The sequence below is a fragment of the Callospermophilus lateralis genome, chromosome X (genome assembly GCF_048772815.1).
Source record: "Callospermophilus lateralis isolate mCalLat2 chromosome X, mCalLat2.hap1, whole genome shotgun sequence".
NCBI classification, from domain to species: Eukaryota; Metazoa; Chordata; class Mammalia; order Rodentia; family Sciuridae; genus Callospermophilus; species Callospermophilus lateralis.
This window is the reverse complement of record NC_135325.1, coordinates 100,046,701-100,067,224: the sequence shown is the minus strand read 5'-3', so window position 1 is coordinate 100,067,224 and position 20,524 is coordinate 100,046,701. Positions and strand designations below refer to the sequence as shown.

The 20,524-nt window shown below is 33.3% G+C and overlaps 1 protein-coding gene across 8 annotated transcripts in view; it reads left to right on the top strand.

Moving 5' to 3' along the window:
• The window catches only part of Thoc2 (THO complex subunit 2), a 118,099-nt gene that overhangs the window by 67,380 nt on the left and 30,195 nt on the right, over nt 1-20,524 (top strand). For all 8 annotated transcript variants that reach the window (XM_077107399.1, XM_077107395.1, XM_077107398.1 and 5 more), the window contains exons 13-21: nt 7,605-7,646; nt 8,069-8,199; nt 8,302-8,403; nt 12,675-12,759; nt 13,401-13,494; nt 13,908-13,988; nt 15,516-15,612; nt 17,213-17,330; nt 19,187-19,366. In XM_077107399.1, the coding sequence (XP_076963514.1) occupies nt 7,605-7,646; nt 8,069-8,199; nt 8,302-8,403; nt 12,675-12,759; nt 13,401-13,494; nt 13,908-13,988; nt 15,516-15,612; nt 17,213-17,330; nt 19,187-19,366 (930 nt within the window). The remainder of the gene's footprint in view (nt 1-7,604; nt 7,647-8,068; nt 8,200-8,301; nt 8,404-12,674; nt 12,760-13,400; nt 13,495-13,907; nt 13,989-15,515; nt 15,613-17,212; nt 17,331-19,186; nt 19,367-20,524) is intronic.

Genomic DNA, 20,524 nt, shown 5'->3' with positions numbered 1-20,524 from the left:
AAACCTGGGAATGGAACCACCATTTGACCCAGCCATTCCAATCCTCAGTCTATACCCAGAGGACTTAAAAACAGCATACTACATGGACACAGCCACATCAATGTTTATAGCAGCACAATTCACAATAGCTAAACTGTGGAACCAACCTAGATGCCTTTCAGTAGATGAATGGGCAAAGAAAATGTGATACACACACACACACACACACACACCACACATACACACCACACACACACTCACAAAATGGAATACTATTCAACATTAAAAGAAAAGAAAATCATGGCATTTGCAGGTAAATGGATGGAGTTGGGGAAGATAATGTTAAGTGAAGTTAGCCGATCCCCCCCAAAAAACAAATGCAAAATGTTTTCTGATAGAAGGATACTGATTCATAATGGGGTTGGAGGCAGGGAGGATTAGCTGAACTCTAGAATAGAGCAAAGGAGAGGGAGGGGTCATGGGGGTAGGAAAGATGGTGGAATGAGGTGGACATCATTACCCTAAGTACATGTATGGAGATATGAAATGGTGTGACTCTATTTTGTGTACAACCAGAGATATGAAAAAATATGCTCTATAAGTATATATGAATTGTAATGCATTCTGCTGTCATATATAACAAAGTAGAATAAAAAAATTAGAAAATAAAAAAGTGTTTGTACTAAATATGTACTTTCTTGTCTTGTTATTATTCCCTAAATAATAACAATATAACAACTATTTACGTAGTGTTCATGTTGTATTCAATATGTTAAGTATTTAGATGTTATTTAAATTATATGGGAGGACGAGTATATATTATATGCAAATAGTATGCCTTTCTTTTTAATATTTCTAAACCTTTTTTTAAGTTTTATTGATTTCATTTTAAATACACGACATCGGAATGCATTACAGTTCTTATTATACAGAGTACATTTTTTCATATCTGTGTATATAGAGTATGTTCCCGCTAACTCATGCCTTTATACATGCACTTTGTTTTTTTTTTTTTGCATTACAATTCTTTTTTTTAAATATTTTTTTAGTTGTAGATGAATACAGTATCTTTATTTTATTTATTTATTTTTTGTATGTGGTGCAGAGGATCGAACCCAGTGCCTCATACATGTGAGGCAAGTGCTCAACCACTGAGCTACAACCCTGGCCTGCATTACAATTCTTATTACACATATATACCACAAATTTTTCATATCTCTGTTTATATATAAAGTATGTTGACATGCTATTCAAGTCTTCATACATGTAATTTGGATAATGAGGTCCATCACATTCCACTGCCCTTGTTAATCCCCTGCCCCTCCCTTTCCCCACCATCCCTCTTCCTTATCTAGAATTCATCTAATCCTTCCCTGCCCCCCTCCCTATCCCACTATGAGTCAGCCTCCTTGTATCAGAGAAAAACATTCATCATTTGTTTTTGGGGGGTTGGCTAACTTCACTTAGCATTATCTTCTCCAACACCATCCATTTACCTGCAGATGCCATGATTTTATTCTCTTTTAATGCTGAGTAAAATTCCATTGTGTATATATGCCACATTTTTTTATCCATTCATCTACTGAAGGGCATTTAGGTTGGCTCCCCAGTTTAGCTATTGTGAATTGTGCTGTTGTAAACATTGAGGTGGCTGTGTCCCTGTAGTATGTTTGGATGTACCACAGCATATTTATCCATTCACCCACTGTGTTAGTCAGCTTTACATTGCTGTGATCAAAATACCCAGCAAGACCAACTTAAAGGAGAAGTTTATTTTGGGCTCAGAGGTTCAGGGTTCAATCAGTGTTTGGCTGACTCCATCATTTTGGGCCCAAGGTTAGGGAGAACACCATAATTATGTATAATGAAATGCATTGTTGTTGTTATTGTTTTGAGCAGTAATCTGTTAGATCACCTAAGAAAAAATAAAGGGTATTTGGGGGGGGGGGCTTCAAGGTGGGTACTGGGGATTGAACCCAGGCTGAGCGGTCCTTTTTACTTTTTAATTTTGAGACAGGGTCTTGCCAAGTTGCTGATGCTTGCCTTAAACTTGCTATCCTCCTGTTTCAGTCTCTCAAATTGCTGAGATTATAGGTATACACCCCCATGCCTGGAAGGTTTTTATTTTATCTTTACTTATTCCTTTGTCTTTGTTCTTTTTTTTCTTTTCTTTGTGTGGATCCGAGTACTGATTTATATAATTTTTCTCCTCTGTAAAGAACTTCTTTAGCATTTCTTTCAAGGCAGGTCTAAGGGCAACAAATTCCCTGAGATTTTATTTCTCTGAGAAAGTCTTTGTCTCCTTCACTTTTTTTTAAGAGAGAGAGAGATTTTTAATATTTATTTTTTAGTTTTCGGTGGACACAACATCTTTATTTTATTTTTATGTGGTGCTGAGATCGAATTCAGTGCCCTGCGCATGCCAGGCGAGCAGGCTACTGCTTGAGCCACATCCCCAGCCCCTGTCTCCTTCACTTTTGAGAGGTAATTACTCAGGTCTAGAATTCTAAGTTGGTGTGTTTTTGTTCCTCATTACTTTTAAATATTTTACTTCATTTACTTTTTGCTTACATGTTGTCTGAGGAGGAATCTGATATAATGCTTACTTTTGTTTTTTAAGGGTAAGATATTTATTCTCTCTGGCTTATTTCAGGATTTTTTCTTTATCTTTGATTTTTCATACCTTTTTATTTTGAGTCAAGGTCTTGTTTAGTTGCTTAGGGCCTTGCTAAATTGCTGAGATTGGCCTCAGACTTGTGATCCTTCTGCTTCAGCCTCCTGAGTTGCTGAGATTTCAGGTGTAAGCCACCAACCCCAGCTTTCAGAGGCATTCTTCACTGTGTGATAGTGCTTCTTCCCCCAGATGGAGGTCTTACAACATTGCTCAGGCTGTTCTTCAATGCCTGGACTCAAGTGATTCTTCCACCTAAGCCTCTCGAGTGCTGGGACTATAGGTGTTCACCACCATGCCTGGTTGTTAGTGTTTTTTTAAGATGTAGTTTTTAGTTGTTGATAGACCTTTATTTATTTGTACATGGTGCTGAGAATGAGCCCAGTGCCTCCCATATGCCAGGCAAGTGCACTACTGTTGAGCCCCAGCCCCAGCCCCAGCCCTTTGTTAGTGGTTTTGATCTGTAGCATTTCTTTCTTTTGGTTCTTTCCTAGGATTTCCATCTCTCTGCTTAAATTGTGTATCTGAGCTTGCATGCTTTTTACTTCATCCCTTAGCATATCAATTAAAGCTGTTTTTAACATCCCTGCCATATCTGAGTCTGGTTCTAATGCTTCAGATTGTCTTCAGTTTGTCTTTTCTAGCTGTGTTTGATTTCATATTTCAATATGACTTGTAATTTTTCTTTGTAGCATGACTTGATGTACTAGATACAAAGAACTGTTGTAGATGCGCTTTTAGTATTATGGGTGCATATTATAGTCCTGTATTTTAGGTCTCAGTCTTTTTTTCCTTAGTTGTAGATGGACACAATATCTTTATTTATTTTTATGTGGTGCTGAGTATCAAATCCAGGGCCTCAGGCATGTGAGGCAAGCATTCCACCACTGAGCTACAGCCCCAGCCCAGGTCTCAGTCTTTTAATGACCCCCATGCCTATGTACTTGACTTATGCTTCTCAGGCTCCTCCTTCTCTCCCTCCTGCCTCCTGTTGTCAGACCCTGTTAAGGAATACAATATGCTCTGAGGTGTGTCTTCCTTCCTCCCTCCCTCCCCCTTCCTCCCTCCCCCCTTCCCCCCTCCCCCCCCCTCCCCCCCCCTCCCTCTCCCCCCCTTTCCTTCTCTCCCAAGACCTCATGCATGTTGGGCAAGTTTTCCACCACTCTGCTACATCCCCAACAAACTCCACTCACCCCTTTAAATTTTGAGACAGGGTCTTACTAGGTTGCTCAGGTTGGCTTCAAATTTTGGGTCCTCTTGTTTCAGTCTCCCAAGTAGCTGGGATTACAGGTGTGTGCACCATCATGCCCAGCAAAAGTACATTTTATACAAGAAAGAAAAATAGACATTTTATTGTGGACCAAATACATGTTGTAAACAATTTATTCAATCCCTGTCCCTCTACCCAAATACTCTGAATTTTTTCTCTGAGATTAATTTTGAGATTTATTTTCAGAAAGAAAAGTGAGGTAACATGTGAAAACATTTATGATAATGCTCACCTAGTGGTTTGGCCATTTTTATATGTAGGACATTGGAAAAAGCTGTCAAATTCTACCTGCATTTCTTCAGTTTATATGTCAGTTCCCTATTATTCCAATGTCTGCCATTCCAGTTTTCAATTGATGGTACCTGGGAGCCTGCACTGTCCATGAAGTGCAGGATTGAATTATCACAGAACTAATCTCTCTCTTCTCTTCCCCAACTTTCAACCTGTGAAAGATGAGAGTTGGTCTATTAACTGCCTTGCTCTCTGTTGGAATAATCCTGTGATGGATTTCTACACAGACTCTCAAAGTCTTCACATGGGATTGAACTGCATTTACCCACACAGATAGATAGTTTCCTACTGGTGGTACTTTAAAGGCTGTTTTATAAGTAAATAGTGCTTGCACTAGAATAAGGTTTGTTTTTGGGGAATTGAAACTAAAATACAGTGGCATGTTACTTTAAACAAATTCAATGTAGAAACCTTAATTTTCCCCAAAATTAGATTTACAGAGCAATTTTAAAATAAAGAGAATCATTTAAATATAGCACATATTCATAAAGGACACTGAAAATGCTCTACTTTTGGGTGGTCAATTTTGTGAAATTGAATAGAGCTGTATGGCAGGGATTTCTGGGTATATTTTAATCACTCTTACAAAGTTGTTTACTGCAATTTGAATTCTACCAATGTGATAGGTAGGGAAACCATATAATTTATTGTCTAAACCACGACTCTTTCTATTGAAATGTTGCGCTATTATACTGGAATAAAATGTAAGAGCCAGCACATATGGTCATCCTCTGTGTACGTAACCATGTTATCATTGTTTAGAATCATAATATAGATTTGTATTGACCAAAAATGAAATGTGGTAGAAGATAATACTTTTTCAATTAGTACCTTTAGATGATGTACTATCAACATTATTGTGTATATCTAAGCATTAATAAAGTCTTAAGAGTTAAAAAGCAAAATTGTGAACCAAAAACTGAAAGGTGATTGATAATCTCTTATACAAGCTTGTTAAGCTAATGTTCCTGTAATTTTTATTTGTGGATTATATTTGCCATTTTCTAAATTATTTTATAGGTCTTATTTGGATTCTTCCTAGCAAAGGTTTTCCTCACAGTATAGTTGTAATACATAAATATGAAGTTTTTAGCATAGTACATGACACCTAGTGGATACTCAATAAATGAGAATAAGAATGTTAATAAGACTGTTAATAAGAATGAGAAGAATAAGCATGGTGAAAATGGTGCCATAATTTAGCTTCAGGTCCAATCTAGTCATAGGCCTGAAGTATTTTTTATTTTCTCTTCTGAGATTAAGTATAATTGTAAGTAGTATTTGAGATGTTCATGGATTAGAAGTACTAAAAAATAGATTGTTAGTAATAAAAATGTAATTTATGTAGTTATATCTATAACTTTTCCCTTTATTCCTTAACTCTCCCAAAGCCTCCCTCTTGATGAATGATCTATGTGATTAATTTTTTTTTGTGCCCAGTACTGCTGTGCAGCCCAACCAGCTGTTCTGTCTTTATAGAGTGATATTGGAACTTGTTTTGGGCCATTGAGCTGATAGCCTCTGTAGACATATTTGTGAGTGTTCTGTCTTATTCAGACATAAAAATTAAATCACTACTTATAGTTTTGATCTTATAGTGACGTTAGCTTTTCAAATATAGGGGTTCTGTCCTGTTCGACTTTAAATTTTCATGTCTGGCACTTAGTAAACGGATAAATAAATATCTCTTATTACTCCCTCTCTTTTGCCTCCCTCCCATTATTTAGCCTGGCATTCAGTAAAAATTGTAGTATTGTATTATGTGAAAGGAGAATCTTACATTACTCTGAATTAAAAAGCAAAGTAAGCTCAAAGAAAAAGAAAGCATCAAGGGAGTGGAATTCATTTATCTTCTTACCAAACAAAAGAAAATTGCTTTTATTTGCTTTTACCTCTTGAATTAGTTTTGTTCATTCTTGCTCTTGTTAGCCTTTCATAGGAAAATTACTTACTGCTCTTCTAGATGACTTTATTTCCCTGTTTCTTTTTCAAAATTTCCTGCTTATGAAATCCAGAGAATTGACACATAGATGTTATAGACTCATATGAATTACCTAGTAAGAGAATTAGGCTAGCTTAAGTAATGAAGAAAATGTTTTATTTCTATGGTAAAAACTATATGTAGCTGTTTAAGGTTTGTTTGAATCATAGTATATATTCTAGGAAAGTGTTAGCTTAACTTTAACATAATAGACTATAAACTTAATTTTTTCCAATTATGGCATACCCTCATTTGTGTTTCCAAGTGTATATGTAGTATGCCACCACAATTACAATCCCCATACTTGAAACAAAACAACACAAAAACATCTATCTAAATTTGTTTTTACCAGGCCATTTCTCTGTAACCCAGTTTCTTACTTGGGAACAGGATATATGCTGACTTAATTCTGTGTGGGGTAACCTTTTTGACCTGCCAATTTAAAATGAAGTGTTTGTATCCCATAAAGGAGACATGGTAGGTCCCAAACTAGTGTTAGTGAAAATGTAGTATTTAGACTTCACTGTAGTTAGCATTCACTGAACTGCTTAAGAACAAAAACATATACATACACAAAATATGCTTATTTACCAAGAAAATAAGAACTTTGTTAGGTACATACTAGCTTTTATCTTCCTTGCACTTGCTATTGAACTAAATCTTTTCCAGAAATCTAGATTAGGTTCTTCAGTTGTCCTTTTGGCCTCTACACACATTCCTCCAACCCTTTACCCCTATAAACACACATAAGTACCATTTACTGCTTCATTTTGAATGAGTAGTCAACATTGTCAGTCATATCACTTTAGGGGACTATCTGCAAATTATGATATAACAGGAACTTAAGTTGATTTTTATTCAGTGAGTCCAAGTTAGGCAATGGTTTTGTCTTTATCAGCAATGTTTTTAATATTGGGCTGATTTTTCAGTGAGTACTTTGGTAGCCATGAATTAAAACATAGCTTTAAATTTCTTCGTGTTTAGTTTTCTTTTTGTGTTTTTGTTGCGTTATTGTTTGATTTTTTTTTTTTAACTAATTCCGTAGAGGAAATATGGGTAGAAAATGCAAATGCATTATAACTAAATAATTGTACTGGCTGTAATTTTATAATATTTGGTTTTATACTATATATTTTCATCAATTTTAGGATGTTTTGGTTTATAATAAGGAGGTTGAGAAAAGAATTGGCTTATAAAACTTAAGATTCATGTGCCAAGAATGATTTGGAGGTTAGAAATATAGATAAAATTTAAGAATGTTAATTTTTAATAGGCTATATTTAGAATCTACAAGTGTGTAAAAGGTAAAAACAATTTGCTATTATGTGTAAGTTAATTTTTTTCATATTAGAAACTACATTGTGACTGCATAATTTCAACCTTTGTATTTTATTAATTTTTTTAAATTTTAGTTTCAGTCTGATGGAAGCAAACAAGAAGATAAAGAGAAAACGGTAAGAGATTGGAACAATCCAATAATTTATCTAATGTTTGTTTAGGTATAGCATATTGCAAATTTTACTGTGAATAAGCTTTAATCATCTTACACAGATAATTATTTTATGCTTTACGTACTGAGTACAGCTTTTGGCAACTGTACAAAGTTACCTTTTTAAGATTAATATCCCTTTCTTTTGAAGATTAACATGTTGAGAAAGGAAGAGAGATAAAAGTCCCTCATTCCCTTGCTCTCCCTTTCCTTCTCTCACCCCATTTGCTATCTTGGATGGAGAAAAACAAGTAAGGACAGTGATAGGGTGGGGAATTAGATATTGTGTTATGCAATCAAGAAATGGTAATTTCTTCAAAAAATTATTTTGAAGCTGGATTGGTATGGACCTCTTATTGATATAGTTTTTTTTTTCCCTCTTCTTAGGAAGTTATCCTTAGCTGTTTGCTTAGCATTACTGACCAGGTACTACTTCCATCTCTTTCTTTGATGGACTGCAATGCTTGTATGTCTGAGGAACTATGGGGGATGTTTAAAACATTTCCCTATCAGCATAGGTAAATACACATTATTTTTGTATTTTTAACTACTAGTAATTCTAGTGTATTAACCTCTAAGTATTTAACTTTTCCTAATTCTTCATCTCATCATTTTTTAAGATATCATCTGTATGGCCAGTGGAAGAATGAAACTTATAACAGTCACCCACTTTTAGTAAAAGTTAAAGCTCAAACAATAGACAGAGCCAAATATATCATGAAGTAAGTTTTAATTTATTTTTCTTCATATTAATCTAAACTATATCTGGATTTAATTTACTTTGTTTAAGGTAACTTATGTCAGCACCTCAGTTTTGAGAAAGAACATAAATATTTGCTAAAGGAATAGCTGATTATATACTGTAGATGGAATATGAATTTTTGTGATTTTTTTAGCTCATTTTAACTACCAAGTTAATGTTTTCATAGTTGTCTATGTATAAAATCTAATAAAAATTCTCTAAATGCATCATATTATAGGATGAGTTCTTTAAAAAAAAGACAGCCTGCTGTGGCTTTTCTTTAATTTGCATAATACAGTTGATGGTTTATGCAAGGTAGTCACAGTTCTAGGAATTTCTTCCACTGATAGTTATTCTAATAAAGATGTTTTATCTGTTAGTTCTGCATAATTGAATTAGACCTTCCTATCTCCATAGGGAGCAAACTTTCAAGGAATTTCTTTTATTTGTGTGCTTTTATTTCATATCATTAAAAACATAAGAGTAATGTTAATTCTATTTCCTGGTAGACTACTTGAAGTTTAATTATAAAGCTTATATACTTCTGATTAGTATCACTTTAGATACTAAATACACTTGCTGTATTTGTATGTGTTTTCAGCAAGGCTGTATTATCAGTTGTTCCATTTATAAATTCATGCAGTGGTATGGCCATTCTAATTAAAAGTTGTACACTCTTTAGTTTAACTAGATTTAATAGTATGCAGTGATGATGTCCTTGCTCAATGATAGTGTCTTTAGTCACAGTCTGCTGGGAGGTGTGCAGAGGCACAATCTGGTTTAATAGGTGCTCTTTTATATTTTGTATGAAATGCTATGGGAGGATAGACAAAACAGTGAATTATTTTGCCTAGGCAAGTTCTTATTCGAATTATTAGGCCTGGTTTTCCTGAAAGAGTTCTGATCTTTAAAGTTCTCCAGGTACAGTTTCTCAGTTAAGAAAACTTAATATTTATGGAGCTATTACTATGTGTGCTAGGCACTGAACTAAGTGCTTTGTTAGATTCTTTAATAATATTAAATATTATTAAATTCCTTGAATTCATTTCATCTATTCTCTCTACCACTATAACCTTGGTTCTTTGATCTGGAGTATTACAGTGCCTTATATTCTTTTACTTCAAAATCCTTTGCCTACTGACCATTGCCTGCAGGTTGTATGTCAAGCTTTATGACATGGTGAGGTAAGAGATTCTACCTCGAGCTGTACTGAGCCTAAATGTATTTCCTAAATGTATCATGGTCTCCTTAGCTTTACTTCCTTTGCATATATTTTTGTTTCCTATATTTGTACAGGTTTTTCCCTTACCTCCCTTTCCCTTCTCCATTGGTGATTCATTCTTGGAGAGGAGCTCCAGTGTCACTTCTCTGAAACTTTCCCTAGCACATACTACCCCAATTCATTGATTGTCTTTTATTTGTGCCATCACTATTCCTTAGGCAAATAATGCTAGCATATCACTTAAGTACATTGCTATGATTGTTTTCTTTTTTAAAAAAAATTATCTCTTTAAAGTTGATATGTTCATATATATCTTAAATCTAAAGAGGTATATAGAGTTTACATGTAAGTGAGATTGTATAGTGAGTGTCTTTCTGTGCCTGGCTTGTTTCACTTAGTATAATGTCCTCCAGTTTCATCCATGTTGCCTTGAATACAATTTCTTTCTTTTAAAAGCTGTATAGTAAAAAGTCTACCAGAAGCTGTGGGGGTGAGGGAAGGCATGGAAAAAGGGGAGATGTTGATCAAAGAATATAAAATTTCAGTTAGATTGGAGGAATAAGTTTTAGTGATCTCTTGTACTGCATGGTGACCACAGCTGATGATAATGTTTATTTCAAAATTGCAAAAAGAATAGATTTTTAGTATTAGCACCATACACACACATATGCATGTGCACACACTCAAGGATAACTTGGTGGGGTGATGGAATGTTAATTAGCTTGATGGAATCTTTCTATAGTGCATAAATAGATCAAAACATCCCATTTTGCCCCATAGATATATAAAAATTTAAAAAAGTAAAAAAGTTATGCCATAAAAGGTCTCTCATCCTATTCTCCTTTCATTCAGTTACTCCCCAAGGGGTAGGGGGAGGAATCAGTGTTTAGTTCCTTTCTTCTTTCCTTCCTTCCTTTCATTTATTCATCTATCTATCTTTTTATTTAACAGTTCAGGGTTTAGTTTCTTATTTATCTTTCCAGATAATTTTATGTATGCACAAGGCAATACAAATATATTATCCTCATTTAAAAAAAATATTTTTACTTGTAGATGGATAACACACCTTTTTAAAAATATATTTTTAAGTTTTAGGTGAACATAATACCTTTATTTTATTTTTATGTGGTGCTGAGGATCTAACATAGTGCCTCACGCATGCTAGGCAAGTGCTGTACCACTGAGCCACAACCCCAGCCCAGTACCTTTATTTTATTTGTTTGTTTTTATGTGATGCTGAGGATTGAATCTAGTACCTCACACACACTAGGCAAGTGCTCTACTACTGAGCTATAACCCCATCCCTTATTCTCACTTTTTATATTATTGATAGAATATAAGTACTGTTCTGAAAAATTTTAAGTCTATAGAAATTTAAAACATGGATTTAAATCTGTTTCCCTCTATATCAAGCTCTAGAGCAGGAACCGTTTTTCGTCTTTGTATTCCTGATACTTAGTATTTTTGTATGTCATACTAGGCATTAATGTGAATTAATTAATTGATGAATAAAAATATAATTTATCATAGAAAATATGCAGAGTTTTTAATACACTTGGATTATTGTTGCATTTGTAAATTGAAACTGTAAACCAGGGTTGAACATTAGGAGTTTGATATTGTTTGAACTTTTTACACTGAGAGTGGACAATATTAATTATTACTTGTAGAATTTCTTTTTTAAAAAATATTTACTTTTTAGTTTTTTTAGGTGGACACAATATCTTTATTTTATTTTTATGTGGTGCTGAGGATCGAACCCAGTGCCTCACGCATGCCAGGCGAGTGCGCTACCACTTGAGCCACATCCCCAGCCCCTACTTGTAGAATTTCACAAGGTTTGAATATTGCTTAAAACATGAACTTGCTGTAGGGCATTTAATAATTCATTCTACAAGTGCTTATTGATTATATTTTATGTGCCAGATACCATGGTAGCTTGAGGGTAAGGCATAATCAAGTAAATATTCATTTTAATTTCTGTTTGTTTGCCCTCTTCTCTCCATAGTGGAGGCAGAAGGGAGTGGAATTAAAAGTAGGGAGGATTAGCCTTGGCAAATAGGTGGAGACAGGTGGTAGTAAGTTTGAAGCTGGAACAGAATATAGCCAAAGTTTAAAACTACTGTTCTCTTTTCTGGAAGCAGGAGCAAGAAACTGGGCAATGGAAAATGGGAAAGGAAAATGGCCAATGATGAAATCATTTTAATTATTGGGTTTGTTTTGTCATAAGATTCTTGAGATGATTATGTCATTTGTTATTTTTAAAATGATCACAGTCCCTGATTTATATACCAAATTCACAATGTAAAATTCTTTTAAGGAAAAACTTCTTTCCTTTCACATATAATCGTTTTGTGAAAAGTCTCTCAAGTTTCTGAATTTATTGTGTAAAATTTTCATCAGAAGTATTTAAGTTTTGGTGTAATAATTGTTTTGAGCTGTAAAAATTTTATTGATATAAGTTTGCAGAATGTTGGTAAAAGACTTCCAAGCAGAAGAAGAAATAAAGAGGAAGGAAAGAAGTAGAATTTATTTTTTTAAAATTGTTTAACTTGAATAGAAAAGCAGAGAACATTCATATCAAGGAGTAGAACATTGACTATTAACTTATTTAGGGTCGCTGAGCCAGATGGCATGAGGCATTTGATTGCATTATACCAAATTTGATATTTTAATCTCTAAGCTTATAAATGAGCACTTCTAAATCTAAAAATGGTTATGACATTCTATAAAAAGAATTTTATATACTTATAGAGTACATTAAAAATTTTACTGCTTATTAGATTATTAGTATAAAATGGAAATGTGTATTTTATAAATGTTACACTTTTGATATCCTCTGGGAGACACCCTAACCTAACTACTATAATAGAGTATATGATAAATGCAGTTGTTTACATGGATCCATATTGGATATTTGGGAAAGAACTATTGTCCAGTCCCCTAACCCCATGATATATTACAAAGCTGTCAACATGATGGGTAATGTTACTTAAGATGATCTCTGCCACCTTTCTCTCCCCTTGTAGACGTTTAACCAAGGAAAATGTGAAGCCTTCAGGAAGACAAATTGGGAAGTTGAGCCACAGCAATCCAACCATTTTGTTTGATTATGTATGTTTTAAGATTAGTATTATTTTAAGGAATTTTTCTTTGGGTTGTCTTTAATACAGAAATTGAAATAGATATAATCTTAAAATTGTTTGGTAGTTTTAGGAAAAAAATTTAAGCAAATGAAACATTTGGTTGTACTAAGAAAACTTAACTACACAATGTAATACATTGACTTATTTTTGTAGTAATACACAATAGCACTACAAATATAAATACCCTGTTAAGATAACAGGGTACCATATTTTTATACTATATTTTCATTTTACCATATTTTCATTCCTAGAAGCATTATTTGTTGATTTTAGCTTTTAGAAGCATTTGAATAGCATTTCATTGTGATTCAGATATAACACTGTGACTTCCATTTCTTTGATTCAAAAACACATTTAACGTGAGACTTGCCTCTTTTCAAAATCCATGTTTAGACTCCCTGGAATTATTTCTTAGTTGTAAAGTGTAGAACTAAGAAAATATTCTCTAAGGCATTGATAGAATAATAAGTTTTGTATAAATGTAAAATGATAGGAAAACATTTTAATTATAAGCATTGTTTGTATGGAAAATTGTAGCCATCACTTAGTTGGCATAGTAGTTCTCTTTTGTTTAGTTAATGACATCTGTTTTTTGTTGCTATCTTCCAGATCTTGTCACAAATACAGAAATATGATAATTTAATAACACCTGTAGTTGATTCATTGAAATACCTCACATCATTGAATTATGATGTCTTGGCCTGTATCCTTTCAAGTGAAGGAATACATAGATTTCCCATTAATGGTGAATGATTTATTTTCATTCTAATTTCTTTTAGTAACCAAATGAGGTTAATTCAGGTGGATTATCTGAAGTTTGGCCCACCAAGATTGTGAGCTGGAGAATGAGTGTCTGTACACTTGTGTGAGTGCCTTTGTGTTATATAAAGGCATTAGGTTTATCAAACATCTTGGTATAGGTGGAGTCTATCTGGTTTGTTGAAAGGTAGAAAAGAGACTAAAGAAGAAAAGTTGGTATTACAATGAATATTTGTCAATAATTTGTAATTACTTGAAGCAAACAGTTTTATTTTCTCTCAAGATGCATTTTTTGTTTGTTGTAAGGGTCTTTGTTAGAGATGTAGTTAAATATTTTTTTTCTTAATGTATGAAAAGATTGTATCATTGAAGCTTTGGCTAATCCAGAAAAGGAGAGAATGAAACATGATGACACAACCATCTCAAGCTGGCTTCAGAGTAAGTAATTTTATTTTTTCAAAGATGAGATTACTGTTGGTGATAACTGCTATGTTTTGTATTGTTGCCTATGCTTAAAAACTTTTTTCAAATTTATTTATTTGTAGTTTTTAGATATACATGACAATAGGGTGTATTTTAACATACCTTACATACATGGGGTGCAACCTATTACAATTTTGATCCCATTCTTTTGGTTGGACATGATGTGTAGTTATACTGGTTATGTATTCGTATATGAACATAGGAAAGTTATGCCCAGTTCATTCTACTATCTTTCCTATTCCGCCCCCTTCCCTTCATTACTCTTTGTCTGATCCAATGAACTTCTATACAAGAATATATTTGTCGAGGGCTCTTAAGAATAATGAGGTACTTAGATGTGTACACAGTGTCCAAGTCCTTTGCTATATAATACTTATTGATTTTCCAAACTTGAGACCATTATTGACTATGGCAGAGTTTGGGGAAGCATTACCTGGGAGATAAAAATCCCCTTCTTTTAAATCACTGTTATTTTAAAAAAATATTTATTCTTAAGTTATAGGTAGACATAATATCTTCATTTTACATTTATGTGGTGCTGAGGATTGAACCCAGTGCCTCATGCATGCTAGCACTTTACCACTGAGCCACAACCCCAGCCCCTAAATTACTGTTATTTTAAAGGAGTTGATCTTACGGGGAACTGGTCACACTCCTTCTCGGTTCTCTTTCTTTCAACCTGATGTGTCTGATATCTGAATTGTGCACTGGTTCCCTATTATCCTATAACATCTAAAATATTTAATAAGTCATACAAGTTGTTCTTATGGAATCAGGTTACTGTTTTAGCCTCATGTTTTCACCCTCCCCAATATTCTAGGCTCCATTAATATGAACTTCTTGCACTTTCCAGGGGCCTTTTGCACTATTTGTTAAAACTGGTCTTTTGTCTGCTTTTTGGTCTGCAATACTTTACCTCTTTCCTTGGTGCTTCACAACTATAGCATGTTTCTAGACCAAAAAAAAAAAAAAATTTTTTTTTTTTTACTCAAACTTTTGAGAGAGGTATTTTATCATTTAAGTTTACTCTGTGATCTGCAAGATTTTTGTTGTGTCCTCATTAATCAGGTGGCATAGGTTTGAATCACTACTTTGTATTGTGTGACCAGGAGCAAATTACATGACATATATTGGCCTCATCAGTACATTTATACCAATCTAAGATGATTGTTGCAAGCATTAAATGAGATAGTCTATGTAAAGTGTTCAATATGCTGTTTTACATACACACACACACACACACACACACACACACTCACTCACTCACACAGTAAATGTTAGCTATCACTATTCATTTGTATTCTGTTGCCTGTGCTTTAAAAACTTTTTAAAAATTTATTTGTAGTTTTAGATATACAAGTGGCATCAGCAATATAATCATTCCTACCTCATTTTGTTTTAAAAATCGAATTAGTTGAAGAAATGACAGTATGCATTTTGTTTTATGAACTGTTTATTCTTTTTTTTAAAAAAATTATATAGGTCTGGCTAGTTTCTGTGGTGCGGTTTTTCGTAAATATCCAATTGATCTTGCTGGTCTCCTTCAGTATGTGGCCAATCAACTCAAAGCAGGCAAAAGGTAATCATAACAAATGTAAATGAAATTCAATAATTAGAGTGCATCTGTGGTTTTGGAATATTGAGATTGTTATTATCCTGAAAGACCACTTGTTGATTATAGGCTCAAGTACAACAGTTGCTCACTTATTTATATGGAATTTTTAATGAAGAGAAATTATAATTTAATACAAAGAGAGACACCCTTTTTCAGAAATAAATGTAATATTTCCCTATAAATATAGCTCACTAAAAAGATACATTTACCTATTTTGACTGCCTGTTAGGCTTTTGAGTAAATAGTTAATATGGTATATTGTATATCCTCTCATGACAAAGCATATTGTGCTTCTGGGCAGTAATTTACCACATTGAGCATCTGTTAGGAACATGTTTTTTTAAAGGAGTGTATAGTATCTTTAAAGTATAATTATTTTTAAAATTTGAACTTAAGATGTACATAAGGCTTATATAACTTTTGGACAGTGTTCTCTTCTTTATAAGTACCGAAATTTATATAATTCTGGTCCAATATTAGTACTTATAGTGAATTAGTATGTATATTAAGCATCAGCAGCAGTAAATTGGCTAGTATCACAGAAATTGAATTTTTTTTCCTAAAGCTTTTTTTTTTTTAAATTATTTTTTTAGTTGAACTTGGATACAATACTTTTATTTTTATGTGGTGCTGAGGATTGAACCCAGGGCCTTGCACGTGCGAGGCAAGTGTCCTACCACTGAGCCACAACTCTAGCCCCTCCTAAAGCTTTTTGATAGCTTTTAGTTTGTTTGCTTTCTATCTGTTGTTTTAAAGAAGTATTAAAGTGATTCTTGACTGATTTCTTATTTTGACTTTTGTGAAAACATTTTAGAATGTATAGACCCAGGATTTTGTCAACAGATCATTTATCAGCTATTCCTATACATTTTACTGTCTGTAGGCTAGAAGAACACACATCTTTTAATCTATACTCAGTTTTCTGTACTGTGAATAAATTTTTGTGATCATCTGATTAAAACACAGTTTAAAGAAAAATTATTTCATTGGTACTTGTATACTAATTTGCACGATAACTCTTTTGAAATTGGGTCCACTTACGAAGATGAAATATGAATAGTAGATTAAATATTAGAGTTACAGAACTTGATAACTATGCTGTGGTTATATAAAAGAATTGTTCTGCTTTTAAAAAAAATGTGTTCTTAGGAATTTTAGGGAATAAAAGACCATGATTTAAATAATTCATCTCAAATTGTTCAAAAATCCTGTGCGTGAATAGAACGGGAAGGAGAGAAAATGCAAAAGATAAAAGAAAACAGGAGTAAAAGTGGTAAAAGTAGATGAAATTGGGGTATAGGATATGAGTGTGCTTTATATACTCTTTTCATTATTTGTATCCTATGTGTAAGTTTGAAATTATTTCCAAGTAAAAAATTAAACATAAACATGCATAAAATATTTTTTCAGAATAGTTCTTTAAAAAATGTGTTAACCTTTCCTCCATGTGTATGTACAAATAATTGGGGCACTCTCAGTATATTAATTATAGTGTAGTGTGGCTTTCATATTGGATGTTTTAACTATCGAATATTTGTTTTTACTTTTTGGCTAATTTATATAGTTTTGACCTGCTTATATTAAAAGAAGTGGTACAAAAAATGGCAGGAATAGAAATTACAGAGGAAATGACAATGGAGCAACTAGAGGCCATGACTGGTGGGGAACAGCTAAAAGCTGAGGTAAGAGTTGCTATTTTTGTTTGCTGACTTTTAAAATTTAGAATGTACACTGATCACACCTCATCTTTGGTTTTTGTATTTCAAGGTTTCAATTAATCCATAGTCAATCATGGTTCAAAAATATGAAATAGAAAAATCCAGATATAATTATTATATATAATATATATGTAATATAATATCATAATATAATACATAATGATTATAAGTCTTTTTTTTTTTTTTTTTTGACCGAAGGGCTTCTTTTTTTTTTTTTTTTCTGGCCCAGATGAGGGCTCCAGCCCACTCACCAGATACACTTAAAATGTAAATACAAGCTTCCAGAACAAATGCTACAACACAAAACAGAAACACATCGATTATAAGTCTTAATTTGAACTCCATTCTGAGTAGCATGATGAAGGATGAAGTCATGCCTCTCACTTATTCTCACCTGCGATGTGAATCATCCCTTTGTCCAGCATATTTATGTTGTATATGCTAACAGCTACTTAGTAGCCATCAGATTGATGATATAAATAGGTGTCTTCATTATCAGATTGATCATTGTAGTACTTGAATTCAAGTAACACTTCACTTAAGTAGGCTCATGCTACATCATAATGCCTGTGTCCTTCATGTCATCACATAGACATTTTATCATCTTGCATCATAAGAAAGGAAAGTACAGTACAATAAAATATTTTGAGGCAGGGAGAGAACATCCACACATAATGTCACATAATTTTTATTGTGATATATTCTTATAATTCTTTATCAGTTACTATTAATATCTTACAGTGCCTAATTTATATATTAAACTTTATCATATATGTATGCCTGTATAGAACAAATGCTGTATGTTTATAGTTTGATGCTATCTGTGGTTTCAAAAATATACAATGAATTTTGGAATATATATATATAAGGTATATATATATATATATATATATATATATATATATATATTATAAGGTAGCACTACTATGTTCATGGTCATAGTAAAAAATTTAAACAGTAGCTCTGCAGTGGTGCACATCTGTAATCTCAGTGGTTCAGGAGGCTGAGGCAGGAGAATCGTGAATTCAAAGCTAGCCTCAGCCAAAGTGAGACACTAAACAACTCAGACTCTGTCTCTAAGTAAAATACAAAATAGGGTTGTTGGGAATGTGGCTCAGTGGTTGAGTGTCCCTGAGTTCAATCCCCTGTAAAACCCCCCCCCCCAATAAAGGAGGGAATGTTCCAGGTGTGATGGTATACAACCATAACTCTAGCAGCTCAGGAGACTGAGACAGGAGGATTGTGAGTTCAAAGCCAGCTCAGCCATTTAATGAGGCCCTAAGCAACCCTGTCTCTGAGTTTGATCCCAGGTATGAAGCCCCCCAAATTCAAACAATACATAAGTATATAAAGCCAATGTCAAAGCCATATGTGTCCCCTTTCAGCAACCATACTACCTCCCTTTTAAAAAATTTAGATATATTAGTTATAGTAATCTTTTTAAAAAACAGTATAAAAGACAGTATTACATGTGTACTAAAAAGAAGTTCTAAATCTTCAGTGCTCAGTGATATATATCCTCAGTGATATGCATAGTAACTCTATTGAACCTTTTCCACATTGAATAAAAATTGACAAGGGACTGCAAAGTGAAAAAATGGAAAATATGCAGAAGTTTAAATACAATTAACAGTTATCTTTAATTCAGTGTGATCAATAAAGGTGTCATTAGAATAAATTTGTGAAAAAAGGAAGGGATATCAAATGTAGGAATGTTTTATTTTCAAAATTATGACTTGGCTTTCTTCTATGTCTTTATCAAGTCAGAGGGTATGGGCTATGTGCACTGTATGCCAGTAAATTTATTTTCTCTTATGCAGGGTGGTTATTTTGGCCAGATTAGAAACACTAAAAAATCCTCTCAGAGATTAAAGGATGCATTATTGGACCATGATCTTGCTCTTCCTCTCTGTTTGCTTATGGCTCAGCAGAGGAATGGGGTAATCTTTCAGGAAGGCGGAGAGAAACATTTGAAACTTGTGGGAAAGCTCTATGACCAGGTAAGTTTAAGTGACTTTTGTATTGATGTAGATTTTTAAATCCTGATAAAGGGAAATAGAGAACACGACATAATTTGGAAAATTTCAATTTTGCACGTCATGTGAGTGGGAAAGAGCGGTAATGTTCAAATGGGCATTCTGAAATTAGGGCCTCTATTTCTGTACAGTTTTTGGTATTTAAGAGATGGCTGTAGGAGATGTTATAGTATGTATGATGTTTTTAGTTAAATATCCTATTATTAAATTCCTGCAATTTCAAGTTGTTTCTTTTCCTATCTTTATTTATCTCTGGAAATCTGGAATTCAATCACAATTGATGCCATCTCATTAGATGCCATCTCATTTTTCTTTGTGATCTGGTTGGTGATAGTTAAACACATTTAGTGTGCTAATTGTAGGTTTTAGTGCTTAATATTTATGTATACTATAAAGTTTTCATCTTTTAACAGCAAAGGAATTGGATTTGATTTGCCTGTGCATATTATTTTATGTAATTTTATGTAAATATATTCTATCTAAAATGCCAAATAATAGCTTGGAACTTAAGAGACTTACTTGACTATTAAAGCCTTAGATTAATCAACCTATTAGGGCCTTGGCATCTTCTTTGTAATATGATTTTGTGATTGTGTTTGTAGGTAGTCTTTAGATGTAAAATTTGTAGTTTTTTGACAATAATAAAATATTTATGTGGCCAATATATATGTGAAAGCATCAGATTTAAGTTTTTAAAATTTTTAATTGAATAAGAATTATGTATTTATGGGGTATAGTGTGATAATCAGCTATATACAGTGTGTAATGACTAAATTAGCAATTAGTGTTTCCATCTCCTTAAACATCTATCATTGCTTTGTGTTGGAAACCTTGTAACTCCCCTTTTCTTGTTCTTTGTAAAATATATTGTTGTAAGCTATAATTTGCCTATTGTGTACTATTCAACACTAGATCTTATTCATTCTATGTAACTATAGTTTGGTACCTGTGATCCAGCCTCAACATATCACTCCTCCTCTGTCCTCATCCTTCTTTGTCTTTAGTGACCACTCTTCTGCTTGCAGCTTCTATGAAATCAGCTTTTTTAGCTTCCACATATGAGTGGGAACATGTGGTAATTGTCTTTCTGTGCCTGGCTTATGCCATTTAACATAATGTCCT